Source organism: Myxine glutinosa, chromosome 1, assembly GCF_964187855.1.
Source record: "Myxine glutinosa chromosome 1, kmMyxGlut1.1, whole genome shotgun sequence".
NCBI lineage: Eukaryota > Metazoa > Chordata > Myxini > Myxiniformes > Myxinidae > Myxine > Myxine glutinosa.
Window position 1 is genome coordinate 76,370,420 of NC_136261.1, and position 18,691 is coordinate 76,389,110.

General features: G+C 44.4%; 1 protein-coding gene across 1 annotated transcript in view; it reads left to right on the forward strand.

Annotated features, from left to right (window-relative positions):
• LOC137423400 (tyrosine-protein kinase receptor Tie-1) overlaps positions 1–18,691 on the forward strand; it is a 65,220-nt gene that overhangs the window by 25,552 nt on the left and 20,977 nt on the right. Inside the window, exons 10-14 of the mRNA XM_078773462.1 lie at positions 5,177–5,321; positions 5,577–5,741; positions 6,135–6,272; positions 6,372–6,662; positions 18,255–18,542. Of these exons, the coding sequence (XP_078629588.1) occupies positions 5,177–5,321; positions 5,577–5,741; positions 6,135–6,272; positions 6,372–6,662; positions 18,255–18,542 (1,027 nt within the window). The remainder of the gene's footprint in view (positions 1–5,176; positions 5,322–5,576; positions 5,742–6,134; positions 6,273–6,371; positions 6,663–18,254; positions 18,543–18,691) is intronic.

Here is an 18,691-nt window from a genome sequence, read left to right on the forward strand (position 1 = left end):
CGGTCTTTTCGGAGAGTCATAGTAAGAATGTGGGATTTGACAGGATTGAAAGACATGTTCCACTTGTTTGACCAGTCTGTGATTTTGTCCAGGTCCGCAGAGTGTGAGGAGGTTGCAGACTGCCGATCTGAGGGATGAGGAATGGAGTGGCAGAGAGTAGAGTCATCAGCAATGAGATAGAGAGGATTTTCCAGAGAGTCGGAGAGTTCATTGATGAAGACCAGAAAAAGCACAGGGCTCAGAACACTGCCTTGGGGAACTCCAGCCTGAACAGGAAGGGGAGATGAGAGAAATCCATTCAGGGCCACACGTTGACTACGACCAGAGAGGAAGTCTGCAAGCCATGCATGGAGATTTCCATGTATACCATAGGAGGAGAGTTTGGTGAGCAGAGCAGGGTGGCAGATCGTATCAAAGGCACGTGATATGTCAAGGGAGACAGCTCTGATTTCCTGTTTGGCATGGAGGACCTCCACCCATTGTTGAGACAGCAGAAGCAGCATGTCCAGAGTAGAGTGACCTGGTCTGAAACCAAATTGATGATCAGAGATCAAGCCATTGGAGAAGAGGAAGGATTTGATATCCGAAGCAATGATGGATTCCATGACTTTGCTGGTAGAGACATATTGTTTCCTGGCTTTCCTGAGGGTAGACACACACTTGTTCCGAAATTGGTGGAAGGAACTGAGATTGCTTTCAGATGCATTAGCCTTCCAAGACGCAAAAGCAAGATGTTTCAGGGCAACTGCCTCGCCACAAGATTAAGTGTACCATGGACGGGAGGAAGGGTATGACAACTGAAGACGAGATGGGATAACTCTGTGCATGACAGAGAGCAGTTTACTTTCGAAGAATTCCCAGAATGAGTTGATGTCAGAGGCAGTAGAGATTGGGGACCAGTCCAGATGATTGATGGCCGGTATCCCAGTATCCACCTCCCCTCTCATCCGGAATCTTGGCGTCATCTTTGACCAAACCCTCTCCTTCGACAAATACACTAAACAGATCACAAAGACGGCCTTCTTTCACCTGAAAAACATCGCCCGTCTCCGCTCATCCCTCTCCTCCACGGCTGCAGAAACCCTCATCCACGCCTTCATCACCTCCCGTCTGGACTACTGCAATAGCCTCCTCTATGGTTCACCCTCAACAATCACCAATAAACTCCAATACATTCAGAACTCCGCTGCCCGTCTACTCACCCATTCCCGGACCCGTGACCACATCACCCCCGTCCTTTACAAGCTTCACTGGCTTCCCATCTCCCAGAGAATCCAGTACAAAATCCTCCTCTTGACCTACAAAGCCCTCCATAACCTGGCCCCATCCTACCTGGCTGACCTCCTCTCCAGACACACTCCCACCCGCAACCTCCGCTCTGCTGGTACCAACCTCCTGACCCCCCCCCCCCCCATCCGGACCAAATTCAGATCCTGGGGGGACAGGGCCTTCTCCATCGCTGCTCCCACCCTCTGGAACTCACTACCTCACACCATCAGAGACTCCTCCTCACTCACCACATTCAGAACATCACTAAAGACCCACCTGTTCAGCACTGCATTCAACATTCAGCCCACAGCATTTAACCCCTGACTATCACTTGTCCTTCTCCCTCCTTTTGCTTTAAATATTTTCCTCTTGATTCTTGTCTTTTTGCAATTGTTGTTTTCATGTTTTGTTATGCATTATGTTTTGCACTCTGTCAAAGCACCTTTGGGCTTCATGAAAAGCGCTATACAAAATAAATGAATTATTATTATTATTATTATTATTGAAGACCATGCCAGTCAGCCTGAGTGAAATACCAGACTCATCGACGCTGAGGAGGCTCTCTGAGAATGGCCAGAGAGATATACACTCTAACAAGCACATGATCAGAATAGCCGATTGTAGCAGAAGAGCAGCAGACATTTGCAGGGAAATTTGTCATAACCAAGTCCAGAAGAGAAGATGCTCCGTTGATTGAGATCCGGGTCGGGAAATTGGCAGATTGTGTCAGTCCCAATGAGTCGCAGAAGTCCTTTGCTGAGGTGCCATGGCTGGTGAGAGAGAAACCCACACCCAGCCTGCTGGCATGATGACAGCTGAAGTTGCCACATATGAGGAAGAGAGAGTTTGGATGATTGTATAGAAGTTGGTCCATGTTGTCAGACAGCGAAATGTAAATGGAGTCATCACTGTTTGGAGGACGGTACAAAACACATGAACAAAAGGTGGGAGCGGAGAGGAAGCCGTAGCCAGAGGTACTCCTGGGGGTGAGGTGGAGAGAGGGCAATGCAAGGAGAGTGAGGAGCAGGGTTTTTGATAAAGATATTAACTCCACCACCAGGATGAGGCTCAGGTGCCTAACAGGGGAGGAGGGAGTAACCAGGAAGAGATATTAAGGAATCAGAGACATTTTGAAGGAGGAAAGTTTCTGTTAAGCAGATTACGTTTGGTTTGTCAGAAACAACCTGTATGGAGAGATCAATCAGGTTTGAGCGAAGGCCCAGGATGTTTGAGGTCCATACCATTGAGGAAGAGGGAGGGGGAGCATCGGGTGCAGGACAGGACAGGGGAGGGGAGGGGTAGGGTAATATGAAGGGTGAGAGGGGGAGGTAGGGAGAACTGTTGATCGTGTGTCAGAGATTGCATAAGCGTTAGGAGAAAGGGAAGGATGAGGAGGACAAAAGGTTTGATGGTGATGGGATGAGGCACAGTAAGGGGTTGTTTGAGGTGGAGGTATGAGGTAGAAGGGAGACGAAGTAAGGAGGAGGAAGCTTTGAGGGGGGGGGGGGATTGGAGAAAGATGGTAGGGGGGGGGGGAGATTTGAAGGGGAGGGGCAAGGGGGAAGATTTGGAGGGGAGGGGCAAGGGGGAAGATTTGGAGGGAAGGGGAAAGGGGAGAGAATTGAAAGTTAGGGATGAGAGGGGCGTTTAGGAAGGGAGGTGTGAGGGGGGAGTTTCGAAAGTGGATGATTAATGAAAAACGAACATTTACATACAAACTGTGGTTATTGTGATTTTCAAGTCAGAGTTCCGTTTGAAAATGATAGAGGGGGGTGGAATGAAGGTGAGTTTAGAGAATGTAGGGAGGAGGAACTGTAATAGATTGATTATTTTTTTTTGAAGTGGAATGAATTGAAGAGGAAATTGAAAAAAGCCTTTTAAATAGGAAGAAAAACAGCGTGTTGTAAGAAACCACTGAATAAAACACTGCAGGGGAAAGTGTTAACATACTTAAATAATATTTAAACAAAACCGTGAAAAACAATCTGGGAAAAGTCCCTAAGTGAGGACGTGGATTTGAGAAAGAGGGAGAATGGGTTGAATGAGTATGGAGGAAAATAGATTTGGAAAGGCTGGAGAGGTGGAACAAGGAGGGGATTAAGGGGGTGGGGCACAAGGCGAAACAAGGGGGCGGGGCACAAGGCGAGATGAGGGGGTGAGAGAACAAGCACGTGTCCGCGAGGAGAGAAAGAATTAATAAAGAATTTGTTTTTTTGTGATGTTCACAAAATTAAGTTCATATCGGTTTGTATTCAAAACGTTAGACAAAGGAGGGTAAGATGTTTGTGGGAGGTAGGGGGAGAAAAGAAAATCAAAGAAACAAGCAAATACACCGAAGGAAAGAACTTATATTCACAATATACCAACGGGGGGAGGGAGCCTGGACTCTAACTAGGACTAACTCTAACTAGACCTAGACTCTAACTCTCACAACTCTGGGCTAGAGAGACCAGGCCGCGCACGAGTTGCGAACAACAAACGACCTGTTACACACAAGTTTGCAATAATTACAAAACCAAAACTAACTAGAAACACACAATAACACATACGCAATAAAATAACAAGTGGAAATTTGACAAACACATGAATGGGAAAATACTCAAACTTCGATGCCGTTGAGAGATTGAAGCAAGCCTCCTCACTCGAGGGACCAGAGGCGGAAGTGGACCCATATAATGGGAAAATACTGCACAGCAGACCTTCCAGCATTTATATTACCATTCATCTAAAGTTAATGGAGGAGCTCATCCAAATATCACATGGAGGATCGATTCGGGGATGATCAATATAGATCAAATACTTTTACAGCATTTACCAGGCTATTAGTGGACAAAGAGGATTCTTCTTCTTCTTCTTATCTGAATGCAACACATGGCTGCCAGCCATGTATTTCGCTGAGGGGAGTATGGCTGTACTGCTGATGCAACATCCGCTATAGGTTAGGGCAGGATTTGGAATTTGCCCAGAGTGCGGGCAATAGCTTATTCTTCACGAGGGACACCGTAGGATCTTTAACGTCCATCAACTGGCAGATGGGATGCCCAGTTCTAACATCCATCTGAAGGAACACACACATTGATGCCTCACCCTGCTTGCGAGATACGAGGATGACAGTTTGTAGCTGGGCCGAGATTCAAACCCAGGTTAGATAGCTCAGAGGTGAGTGTGCCTAACAGGGGATTTAAACCTCACGTAGGAACTACACAAAGTCAACGTGAGTGGTGGAATCCACTTTTTGTATCAATTTGTTCCTATTATTTTTATTGCTAACAAAAACAAATATCATCCAGAGGAGTCGAATTGTGCACTGGTCTTAATTGTGAAGGCCATGTGTCATTCTGTGTCATCAGATACGTAGAACAATGGACAGAATCAACAGAACGTTGATCTAGCTATGCTAACTACCGTGGGAAGCGACTGTGCGCTGACATTTCAGGCATTAACCTTCTCTTGCTCCGACGAAGGGTTAACAACGAAATGTCAGCTTCCACTTCCTTCCTCCGGCTGATGGCGTGCCTGCTCAACAACTGGATTATTTTAGAGATTGTTTCATTGAAATGGCTAATTTGAATTTATATCGTTTCATTAGTTCAGCATCCCCTTCCCTCCTCCCTCCCTCCCAATCCCCACTGGCATGTTTGATCAAATATATTGATAAATTCAGTCGACACAATGCAGATACATTACATGAGTGAAGTGAATGAGATGTAGATGTGCAATAACTGTCCTTTCCTGTCCTTGTATGATCTTGGTTTGAGCAGAAATATTTCATTTTGCCAGTGAAAGCTTCCCTTGTCGTACTGTGATGATAGGCCTACGTGTTCTGCATCGAGGTGATGGAGTGATCCAAAGGTTCATTTCTTTGTTTTATTTATGCCTTGTGGTTTTAATGTACATCTTTGACCAGCCCGATACACTGTGGCTCCACGAGCCTGTGAAGAAGGCGACTTTCTGGCTGAGAGGGGCAAAAATCAGTGACGATGGCATCTGGCGCTGTCTTGTGAACACACCCAGTAGGACAGCTGAAAAGCACTTCCGGGTCGATTTCAAAGGTCAGCTCCTACCCATATTCTGTTCTTTACTACTTTTTCTCAACGCAATAGGTTATGACCCCTATTCATAACATATTGCATTTGTTATGACACCTTGCATTCACATTGATGTCGATTAAAGCGCAAATCTCAATTTAATGAAAATTCTGCAACTCGTCCCTCCATATAATATCTCCTCCGATAGATTGTGTTTTCTTTGTCATGCGATCTCTGATTTTAAGATTTGTGCCCCGTGGTTGTTGAAAATATGGCCAGTGCCCCCCAGGCCGCAGAAGCCACCGAGACTACTCGAGCGCTACAGCGCGGCGTTGCGACTCGACCTCTTGGGTGAATCTCACTACGGGGACGGCCCTGTGGTTGGAGCTTTATTGTGCGTCAGACAAGATGAGGGCAAAAGGAACGTATGCCTCGATGTACACCGTGAGTCGAGGGACAAAAATCCAGTGGGTAACAAAGTTATCAAGTTATCACGTCGTCTCCTATCCCCAAATAGATCAATAGCCTGGCGCATCTTAGTTGCGTCATGGTGGGTTGAATTCTCAGCAGAATCAAATTTATTGGGAACTTCTGTCTGGTGTGGGGATTTGTTGTTATTTTGTTGTTGCTAGCAGGAGGATTGAGTTGTTATTTTGTTGTTGCTAGCAGGAGGATTGAGTTGTTATTTTGAGGGGACACTGAGCAGGCAGTCCCAATCTGCAATGCCATCCTATGTAAAGATACTGCCACAACACAAGTTTAGTCTTGGGAATTTTTATGAATAGTGTTGTATAAACATTAATGGATGCTTTTTTTGTTTTTCCACTTTTCAAACAGAGGCAAATATGTCGTCCTTTCTGCTGGATGACCTGGAGCCACTGACCAATTACAGTCTACGTATCAAACTGCGAAGGCCGGGGATGGGTGGACAGGGGGATTTTGGCCCTGAATGTGTGGTACAGACAGACTGCCCAGGTATCTCACTTACTGCAGGGCCTGGCTTTAATGGTGATTTAAACTTCAGCTCATTGTGATTGTAACCTATTGTTTCATTGTCCATCATTGGTCTGTCAGAGCCTGGAATTGCACCGGTTCACCTCGACCTCACAGAGAAGACCCGAACATCGGTGCTCGTATCTTGGAAGCTTCCACGTCCTGAGCCCAAAGCACAGGGCGTGGTGGTGCGTGTTTGGCGCCCAAACGAGGGGCGTGTGATTGAGCTCATCGTACCTGATACCAAGGCTACATCACACCTTGTGTCGGAACTTGAGCCAGATTACACATACACCGCTGAGGTGTTGCTATACAACTGCGGTTCCCGTGGCCCACCTTCACATCCTGCCGCCGTCCTCCTTGGTTCACCGAGTAAGTGTGTGAATGAAGTTTGCATCCTCACCTGCACAACAAAAAAAAATTTGATCCCACATAGCATTGTACGTGGATCAGCAAGCGGCGTTGTTATTTGTATTACACTGATTGAGTCTTTCCAAACAACAAATCCGGATTATCCATGATTTAAGTGAGCATTGCTGTTTCACTGATGGAATATTGCGGGAATATCCAGTACATTCATTGATTAATTTTCCATATATCTATTATTATTATATTAAATATCTATAATATTTCCATATATATATATATATCTGTGATTCCTCCACCCTCTTATCCTCTTATCTCTTCCCAAACTTCCTTCCCTCTTCTCTCCACTTCTGCCGCACTCCCCTAACCTCCCATCTCTCTCCTGCTATTCTCTCATCGCTTACTTTTCTCCATTTAAATTTTCTCAATTCGGTTTTTCCCCAACCCCTTGTGATGCTCTTCTAAGAGCCTCGGATACATGCGCTACTCGACAAAGAAAGCCAGACTAGGAAATTCTGAGTCAATCCCAAACGGTTCTTCAGCTCAGCATTTGTTATTGCAACTCCGGTTCTTCAATCCTAGAGTGCCATCCACACATTCAAATGTTCACAAATTAATGGATCAAAATAAGAAATTATTAAATCCAATTATTAGTGCCCTACTGGTTCAATGTCTCTCTGAAAAGACCGACTGGACAACCCTCCCATCTACTTTCTCAACAATCCTCTCAAAGAAGTTTGTCACTCAAGCTTTTGGGTCTCACTATCTGCCATGATCTTTCCTGGGAAAACCAAATTTCCAAGCTGGCCTCCAAAGCCAGTCCCCGACTGGGCATCCTCCGTCGTGCGAAGTCCTTCCTTGGCACACCTGAGCTCCTCACCACATACAAGGATTTCATCCGCAGCTCAATGGAATACTGTTCTCCCCTCTGGGCTGGTGGTCCTGCCTCACACCTAGCTCGTCTTCACGCTGTTGAAACCAAAGCTTTCAGAATCATTGGAATCTCCTGCGATGAAGTTAACTCCGAGGGCCTTTCACTCACTCACCGCAGGCAGGTTGGTGGTCTTTCTGTCTTCTGCAGACTCCTCTGCGGCCTTGCTCCCCCAGCTCTGTCTGTGCTCTGTCCCCCAAATATTCCTGCAGGACACACAAGATCTGCCAGCAACCCTCTTCTGTTGAAACCGCCAAAATCAAGACTCTCTGCTCACCTTCACTCTTTCATTCCCCTTTTCTCCCGCCTCTGGAACAAATTCTCACACTCTTGTCAATCCCACTCCTCCCTCCAGGTCTTCAAAACAGCTGTTCACCACCATCTCATATCTTCCTCCATCCAAAACCTTTATCTTTTCTACCCCCGTTGATAAACCCCCAAATCCACCTCCTTCAAATTTCTTGTTTTCTTTCCTGAAAGCCCATGTACTGTCCATCTTGTTTATCCCGTGTACCCTGCCCTAGCCCTCTCTCTTCCACAGATGTCCCTGTTCCCTGCTGTTGTTGTACTTCCCTCTCTCCCCACTCTTGTTTTCCACTCCTTTTATTATATGTTCTATATGTTAGCTCTCATACGAGCCGAGACTAAGTATTTAAAAAATGCAATTGATTGAAGAATGAACATATTATAACTGTCATCTTACCCCCCCCCCCCCCTCTCTCTATCTATCTCTCACTCTCCCTCTCTCTCTCTCTCCCTCTCTCTCTCCAATCTCCCTCTCCCTCTCCTTCTCCCTCTCACTCTCACTCTCGCTCTCCCTCTCGCTCTCCCTCTCGCTCTCCCTCTCCCTCTCGCTCTCCCTCTCTCTCCCTCTCACTCTCACTCTCCCTCTTGCTCTCCCTCTCCCTCTCTATATAACTCCCTCTCCCTCTCCCTCTCTATCTATCTCCCTCTCCCTCTCCCTCTCTATCTATCTCACTCTCCCTCTCTAGCTATCTCCCTCTCCCTCTCCCTCTCTAGCTATCTCCCTCTCCCTCTCCCTCTCTATCTATCTCCCTCTCCCTCTCTATCTCTCTCTCTCTCCCTCTCTATCTCTCTCTCTCTCTCTCTCTCTCTCTCTCTCTCTCTCTCTCTCTCTCTCTCTCTGTCTCTGTCTCTGTCTCCCTCTATGATAGTACAATGCACACAGTGACCATGTGACATGCTCTTGAAAGCTCCACTTTATGAGAAGGTCTAAATTACTGAATCAGCATTTAAGTATTGGAAGCATAACTTCCAAAGGTACAATAAGGTTGCAGAAATGTTAGCTGCACAGTAAAGAAGCGGTGCCATGGCAAGAAGTGCACCCATTTGAGCAATGTTGAGCAGCCAGACTCACTTTTATAATCGTACCTCAATGTGTGCCAACAGCTTTGTTGTGTTTGTAGAAGAAGCACTCGGCACATGACTGTGGTACATGCCATTTGCACTCAAAGCAAACCCTAGAGATGTTCTAAATCCCACAGAATGATGCATACATAGTGTATATATGGTCCCACATATGAATATTATTGCTCACGCCGTCATGAAAAACGGAAGTTTTAATGGTTCGTACTTTGCAAGAGATCAGACCATTAATTCATCATTACAGAAGTGTGTTTAAATAACCCGTGTTCTTCGGAAACTTGGTGACTTTGAAAGAATACGAATAAGTTTGAAACTTGTTGGCTTAAGGGGAGGGGTGATGGCATGGAATTTTCCCCAGCATGCCAAAAGACCATGTGGGGGGAGGGGGAGGGTTGTGAGGGGTCTCCTGCATGCTTCCTCCTGTCCAAAGGACCAGCTCCTCATCAAACTCTACATTACTCCAAACATATTGGTGCGCTTCACGTTTGTCTGCTATTTCTCTCAGTCCTCCATTGGGAAAGTAACATAACGAAGTCAGACATAGTATGGTGAAGAATCACTTAAATGTCACGTAGTCATAATGAAGTCAGACATCTGACATAGCTGGAAATGTGAGGACGTACGATGATATAGGGTACCGGTGGACCCTCATTTTGCATCGTTAGCCATCTGAGTTTAATGCTCTTTCCATCCACGTTGAACGTGTGTTTTCGGGGAAGGAGGCAGGGTTAAGATGCACACGCCATCAGTGATATGGTTCTAAATAATGTGAGAACGAGAACGGCACTCGGTAGAGCGCAAACCTCCGCCTCGTGAACAGTTAATGTTTTGCATCCCGCTGATAGGCCGGATCTGGATTCGGACCTGAACCAAAATCTAATCGGCTTGTTCTTGTCACCTACCCAACTCATCCACCAAGTTTTGTAAAAATGTCTCCATAAGTCCCTTTAAATATCAATATGTCGTGCTATATCGTATATATATATATATATATATATATATATATATATATATATATATATATATATATATATATATATATATATATATATATATATCCCTTTAAATATCAATATGTCGTGCTATATCGTATATATATATATATAATATATTATATATATATATATATATAATATATATACACATACACACACTACCGGTCAAAAGTTTTAGAACACCTCAATTTTTCCAGTTTTTATTGAAATTTCAGCAATTCAAGTCCAGTGAATAACCTGAAATGGTACAAAGGTAAGCAGTAAACTGCTCGAGGTTTAAAAAAAAAAGTTTAGGTTAGCAAAAACGGGAAAATAATGTAAATTGCACAATTATATTGTTACGGTTTTTAGAACCTTCACTAGTAAATTTTAGTAAATGTTTCCCTTATAAATGATCCCCTGTAAATATCCCCATCAATTGGCTTGTTAAAGATCGCACCCTAGTTAGTCCATGTACAACACGTAGCGAACCATAGGACCTCTCCGTAGTTATTTCATTATTGTGTGTTTCAGTTAAGGATCTGTTCCCAATAGTTGAATCTGCGTTGCATTAATCAAATAAGATAGGCCCCATTCCGTCCATTTTGCTCTCCCTCTCCAAATTGTGGTACCTCGCTTGCCAGCAGCGTTCGCTGCCGTTGCATTGGGCTGTTTTGCTGGCACCACGTCGCCATAAGCCATGTGGTCAAACTGAGGAAGAAGGGGGCGGGGCCACCAGAACAAGGTGTGGCACGTCGACTCGTCAGCAAAGGTGGAGTCAGCAAGCCCTTACCGACCAACCAGCGCCGCGGTGAGCCAACCGGTAGGCGTGTCATCAGAGCCGGCGGCTTGATTCCAGCACGAGCAATAAAAGCGGCTGCGAGGGACTGCTTGAGAGAGGCGAGTGAGAAGGTGCAGATGAGAAGAGAGGGAGCTGGAGTGCGCTACGAACTGGCATCTCCCCCATCTTGTTCAGGAGAGAGAGCGTGGGCACGAGCCATTTTATTACATACAGAGCATCCCAGTCCCACCGCTATATGCAACGTCTGCTCGCAGTCAACGATGCGCGCTTGCTGCCTGCCAGGGTTTTCCCGCCACGACGCGAGTCGACTCCTGGAGCCGGACCTCGACGCCTACCATCTGCCTGGGCCTTCTCATTCCTTCCAGCCATTCCTTCCTGCCATTCCCTGTCGTGTGAGTCTGTTTGTTTGTCCTGGGGAATAATATAAGACTGCTTAAGGCTGCCCTGTGTCTTCTTCTTCTTCACTGTACATTACCTTTCGTTTCTTCTTTGGTTTTGGTTTTGTATATAGTTAATAAATATCTGGTATTCCTTACTTTGGCTTCTTCTTTCCCCCGATCACTTTAGTCCTTTCTTCCCATTGAATACCTGTGGCGCGATTTTGGCCAAACGCTTTATAGTCGGGTTTAGTCTCTTGCTAACGGCCTGAGTCGCAGCTCGCTTCGCTCGGCGCAATCCAATCGCGCTGCGGCCCGGGTGTGAGTATTTCCTCGCTTACGGCCAGTGGTAGTACTTAGGTATTAAGACAAATTGGGCTTACAACCCTACTTACCATCGACGGGAAGTGACGTCATACCCCCAGGACCGGTCGGACGGCCAGCTTAACAGGACAAGGGGATTAACCCCCCCTTGCTAACGGGAGTGCCGTCCCCCGGATCCGTAACGATATTGTAAAAAAAAAAGGCCTTCTTCAGGGAACAAGTAATGGGTTAACAACTTACAGCTGTTCTGCAGCAATGTAAGTAAATTAAGCCTTGAAAGTTGATGCAAACAATTCCTACAGGTGTCCCAACCTCTGCTGATTAATTGATTACAAACCCCCTGTCTGTGTAAAAGCAGTATTGGAACAGACTGTTATTACACCCTCTGAAGCATTATTTGGACAATATTGCACTGCAGAAAGTAGTATATTGGAAACTGGAGGAATCTCTGACAGGAAGAGGTCTGGCAGACCCAAAGCCACAACAGAATCAGAAGACAAGTTTCTGAGAGTCAACAGCTTGCGTGATAGGCGGCTCACAGGACAACAATTTCAAGCACAGCTTAATACTGGTCGAAGTAAGCAAGTCTCAGTTTCAACTGTGAAGAGAAGACTTCGAGCTGCAGGTTTGACAGGTCGAGTGGCAGTAATAAAGCCATTGCTAAGATGGCAAAATAAGAAAAAGAGGCTTGCCTGGGCCATGAAATACCGCCAGTGGACTACTGAAGACTGGAAGAAGGTCTTATGGACCGATGAATCAAAATTTGAAATCTTTGGTTCATCACGCAGGGTTTTTGTACGCCATCGAGGAGGCGAAAGGATGGTTCCTCAGTGTGTGACACCAACTGTCAAACATGGAGGAGGAAGCGTGATGGTCTGGGGCTCTTTTGCTGGATCCAGAGTCGGAGACTTGCACAGAGTGACTGGCACCCTGAACCAAAAGGGGCACCACGGCATTTTGCAGCGCTATGCAATACCCTCTGGTATACGCCTAGTTGGTCAGGGGTTCATCCTGCAGCAAGATAATGACCCTAAACACACCTCCAGGCGATGTCAAAACTACCTTCGAGGAAAAGAACAAGACGGTAGGCTTCAAAACATGGAATGGCCAGCACAGTCTCCAGACCTGAACCCCATCGAGCTGCTTTGGGATGAACTGGACAGAAGGGTGAAAGCAAAGCAACCGACAAGTGCAACACATTTGTGGGAACTTCTGCAACAGTGTTGGGAAGAACTTCCCGAACAATATTTCATTTCCATTGTAGAAAGAATACCACGAGTGTGTTCGGGGGTTATATCTGCAAAAGGTGGCTACTTTGCTGAGTCAAAAATTTAAATTAAATTTTGTTAAACAAAATGATTCTTTGATTTCTTTTTTTTATCTCCAATTGTTTATTTGTTCTGTGCTTATTTTCAGAGTACATTGAGACATTAAACTGCGTAAATTTAAATAAAAACTGGAAAAATTGAGGCGTTCTAAAACTTTTGACCGGTCGTGTGTGTATATATCATGCTAAATAAAATTATATATCTCGTGCTATCTGGATTCGGATCTTCAACAAAATCGAATGAGCTTGTCCTTGTCACACACCCAACCTCTCCACAAAGTTTCCTCTGAATCCGTCCATAACTTTTTGTGATATCCTGCTCACAGAGACAGACAGACAGACAGACAGGCAGACAAAGGTGAAAACTTTCGGTGGTGGAGGTAACAAGATTATACTTTGAATTTAAACAATAAACTCGGCCCTGAGTTTTTGTTTTTTAACCTTTTCCCCCATCTCGCGTCAATCAGTCATCACGGTTCACCACCACAGGACAAGCAGGAAGCAAGCCAACATGCTTCTATCCTTTTGATTGTTTTATTATCAAAGCCTTTTGGATGGACAGGGGATTTCCTTGCAGGATTGACTTTTTAATAACGAAAGTTCACATTGTTTAAACAATAGAAGTATATAGCAGATCTGTTTGTCTGGATAAGTTTTTACATACTGATGCCTTCTTTTTCTTTTAACTTGGCCTTAGGCTCATGTAAGTGGTTGTATGCAAGTCATAATTTGCAGGAAACCGACATATGGGAGACATCGGTGTACTTTAACGTGTACTACAAGAACGTTAGTCAGCAACGGCCAAACATGTGATACGTAGGATTTGAATGTGAGTTCCTTGCTTTCACGTTCACATGGCAACACGAACGAGCCGATATTGTTTGTTTTTAGTGATTTTTTTTTTCTTCATGAATTTTTCAAACCTATGATCTTTGAAACCTTTTGTGCCACCTGCGTATCTGGCCAGCTGTCTTGTGTTGGATCACTCTGCCCATTTTAGATACTTACTCATGTCCGGCCTCAGCATACGCCTCTGTTCAATGATGACCAAGGTAGTTCACCTGACTGTACAGATTCCAGCTGGTATTTCAGCAATCTTTCAGTAAAATTTAAGTATAAAACCTAAAGCATATTTGAGAAGTTTTGATGCGAAAAATGCTTTTAAAATCAATAGGACTGTCAAAGTCAATAATTTCGACCTGAATTATTGCTTTTCCCACAAACTTTCTTTCCTAGGTTAAAAGAATGATAAACCTCCGGTTATGCGCAGATTGGACTGGCAGGATAGCTTAGACTTAGAGGTATGCATACTCCCCTTTTAGCTGTCTATCTCGAGTTTGAGTGGACTGAGAACAGGCTGATGAAGATGATGATGTGCAGTCTGAAAAATAAGCAGATGCTGCCACTCAATACAGCATCCTCCAGTGTACCTTTCACTGCAGCGTATTAGGAACGAGAACATTAGAACATATTAGAACATTATGCTCTTGTGCACTCCGCATGTACGTAAACAAGAATTCCCTTCCAAGGAACTTGAAGGCAGGAGGAAGCCATAAGGCCCATCAAAGCCTCTGCTATTATGACCAACTTATGGTTGTTTGTCTGTCCTTTTTAAATGATGAGCATCAAACAAGGAAGCATGTACCATATTTAGGGTCTTTGGTATGACTCGGAGGGGGTTTGAACCACCAACCTCGCAGACTCAGAGCGGATGCTCTAACCATTACGCCACTGAGGCTTATTCGAGGTTTATCCTTCCTTTGATCGTATTTTTCCACAGATACCTCTCTAAATGTGTTTATGGACCACCAGCAGGATGGTGTGTGACTGGCACATCCTGTTGGTTGGGATCCATGTGACCATAGCCGATATGGCACGAGCTTCCTGGTACCGTAACAGTCAAGGGGTTTGGTTTATATTTAATATTTCAATTGTTTATGTCAATTATTTGTACATATCCATGATTTCCTGTGTTTCAACTCTTTCCTAGCTTTAAGCCTTTTTATTTAAGGATCTGCAAAAGGATTATATTAAAATGTCTGGTGTTACATTATGCATTCCATGAAAATGACAACATCTACCATATAAAACGCAATGTTTGTGTGTTTGTACAGATGTCTATCCCCCTTCATAAGGGTAGCTTTTAAAGGATAATCTTTTAACACAAATGTGTGTTCACCATGGTCTATTTTTGAGGATAAAATAAACTCGAAAAACATTTTCCATAAAAGAGTAATTATGTCTCTTTAATTGGAATTGTAGACGGTGGCTTTCAATCCGAGCTTCAAGGGCGGTGTACAGAAGCATTTTTTAAAATAACAATAAATACAAGGTGCAGGAGGTGAAATTTGCTGCACGTGATGTGCAATGTGCGCAGAGTAAAACAAGTGGTCATTTACGTCCGTAGAATGTCCAATAAATAAAGACTATACAAGCACACCTGGCACTAGGCCAAGGCTTCAGACTTTGGCATGCTCACGAGACTGCACCGTCAAATAAACTCTTTCAACCCGTCCATTTTGACGGGATTTTACACTAGTTTTATAATAGTTTAGTACTCGAGACAGAAGTGACTAGATAGCGCTAGAGTTGGCAAAGTAGAGCTTTCTATATTCACTAACTTGTTTACCTGTCTAATGTAGCCACATTTATATGCACGGATTTTATCACCTTGTTTAGGTGGCCCTAATGAGATTAATATTGTTTTAAAAAAGCAGTTCCTTGCAGATTACTGGTTTTGCCATGCTTTTTGAAAAAATAAGGGGGGGCGGCGGCATTGTAATCTGCTCTGTCTGTCTGTGTCCATCTGTCCATCACGCTATCTCTTCCGAAACGGTTGTGCAGAAATTCAGCAAACTTGGTAATTGTGAACACCACATGGCACAAAGGTACAAGAGCAGTATAATTGTGGCCTTTCTCCCTGTAGTGGGGACAAAAGGTTAAATGCCAAACAATGCAATTACGAGCACATTTTAAAACATCTTTTAATGAAACTTTGTATGTGCAACCAAAATTGGGTGACGCATGAAATATGTAACGATTTTTATGATTTGACTCCAGGTTCATGCTCCAGGAGCCTGGTGTTGGTTTAGCGGTTAGGGTGCTGTCTTGGGATCGAAGGATCCTGGGTTCGAATCCCGGTCGATCGCTGAATTAACACCAGCGGGGTTGACTCAGCCTGTCATCCTTCTGAGGTCGGCAAATTGAGTACCAGTTCACTGGTAATTCCCTGTGTGTCGCAAGAGGTGACAAACAGGGTTGGTGGCAGGAAGGGCATCCGGCCATAAAACATTGCTTCAAAAAGGGGACCACGGTGCCCGAAAAAGGCCAACCCCCGCTCTGTGGGGAAAAATGGCCTCTAAAGGTGGTTCATCGTCTTCTGACTCCGGGTTCATGCTCCAGAGGGGGGAGACGTGAGGTCACAGCAGTCAAAACGGGGAAAAATTTTAACTTTAAATTTGATATTGGGTCATTCCTGGTGGAACTTTTTGCCATCTTTCAACACTGCTTTCAGTCGGAAGTGTGGGGATTTACGATAGCACGGCATCAACTTCACTCCAGTTCCATTTGCTCTTGGTTAATCTGTTCCATATTCCATGTGATTGACGTAATAGATTATCTGGATTACCTTTTGATTACCTTTGCGATTTCCTTCTAGGATTACTTTTGGAATTACTAGTTTGTTTTCCCACTTCCATGGAAAAATAATTTTGGACAGTTTTTCACACAGGTGGACAATCCGCACGTCCGGCACTTCCTCTTTCTACTTTGAAATATGCTTTTGAATATTTTAGCTGAGCCTTTTCTCACTTTCTTTAATCCAAACAACAAAGCAGAGACCTGTGAAGTATTCTAGTTTCGATGGACTTTGTCATACTGTTTATGCTTTGTTTTTTAATAGCAAAATATAATCACTATTATGCGAGCACAAGGCAATGGCATGTTAACAGTTAGTTATTACCTTCACCACTGAAGGCGGATGGAGGTTATGTTTTCACCCCTGTCTGTCTATTTGTTTGACTTTCTTTTTTGTGAACAGGATATCTCAAAAGGTTGTGGGCGGATTTGGCCGAAATTTGGTGGAGAGGTTGGGTGTATGACAAGGACAAAATGATTAGATTTTGGTGGAGATCCGGATCCAGATCTGGAACTGAGAATTTTTTAAGTGACTTCACCATTGAGAGTTAGGACAAAAAAACTATATATATATATATATCATGATATCTCAAAAAAAAAAGTCAACAGATTCGGATAAAACTTGGTGGATAGGTTGGATGTGTGACAATGAAGCATTGATCGAATGAAGATTCGAATCCGGATCCAGATCAGAAAATTTTAAAAGTGATTCTTCACTGTTGATTGATTTTGTCAAGAATAATGTACAGCGTGACATTTCAAAAAGTTGTGGACAGATTGTGCCAAAACCTGGTGGATGAGTCGGTTTGGCGACAAAAACAAGTCAGTTAGATTTTGGTTCATGTCCGGATCCAGATCCGGCCTAATGGTAGGATACAAAAGGTAAAAACCGTTCAGTCTGGTGGAGGTGTGTGCTCTACCGAGTGCCAGTCTAGTTCGTTTTTGTTTTTCTCGCCTGTGGAACAAACTTCCACATCCTCTTCAATCTCATTCTTCCCTCCAGGTCTTCAGGATAGCTGTTCACCACCATCTCAGATCATCCCCAATCCAAAAACATAATATTTTTACCCTCATTTCTCCCCCTCCCCCTTCATACCCCAATCCCTCGTCTTTCCAAATTTCCTGTTTGTCCACCTGAGAGTCTTCTCCTGTATCTATCTCATCCATTCCTTGCATCCTCTCCTGCCCCTCATTCTTCCCCACACCCATTGTTTGTCTACCTCCTCCCGTCTTGGCCTTTAGATCTGCTGTTGGTGACCCCCGCACCCCCTCTCTCTGCTGTTCCTTTTTTCCTGTTTCATTCCGATCCGTTCAATATACTCGTACTAGCTCTTCCGCGAGCCTCGACTATGTATACAACAAAAAACAAAGGCCTTTTTGAAAAGAAAACTGGAGTCAGGTGGAGAAGTTTTTTCTGCCAGGATATTCTTCTCTTCCACCTTGTACGTCAACAAGAGTTCAAATTTCCAGCCTGAAAAAAACTTCTTTAATCTTCCCGATTGTCAGCTCCATAGGTGAATTTGCGCAATAATCCCCTCGGTGCAGAAATACTTCACCTCATATATGCCCTTAGAAATGCCTTTGGACTTTTTGCTGCCAGGTGAATGTCGACCCCATCACCCACACACCTCCCCACCTTCACCCACAAACACCCTCTCCCAACCAAAGTAATTTGTGAGATTACATGTCTGAAACATGAGTAATTTAACAGATTACAGTTGGTCATTTTACTATCCTAAGTCGGGTAGGAATGCATTACTTTCTAAAACTGCTTATATGTTTGTTTGTTAAAAGCCATGTGTTGTTCAGATTGCCTGCAATAACCACTGTGCATCCCACAGGTCCCGGTGCTCCACGTAATGTGTTACTCCAGCCAATAAACGACACGTCACTGCACTTGACTTGGAAACCACCAAGCACTTATCAAGGTCGCATCACTCACTATCTTTGCAAGTGGCAGCAAGTTGGGAACAGCAAGAACAAAAGGCAAAAGTTGGTCTCGTCTGATCAAACGAGCCTCGTCTTGGGTGGCTTGAAAGCGAGCAGAAAGTATGAAGCTCGTGTGAAGGCCCAGGCAGTCAGGTGGGGAGAGTGGAATCTGCCGGCCTTTGCCTGGACTTACAGCGACAGTGAGTTCAACCTTCAACCAAGGGGTGGGGAGAGAATAACAAGAAAATTGTGATGAAGCGATAGAGATTTGTGTGGTTAGCTTAATATGAGGGAACATAACCTAGATTAATTAAACAGTCACGTTCATGGCAAAATATCCAAATGGTTG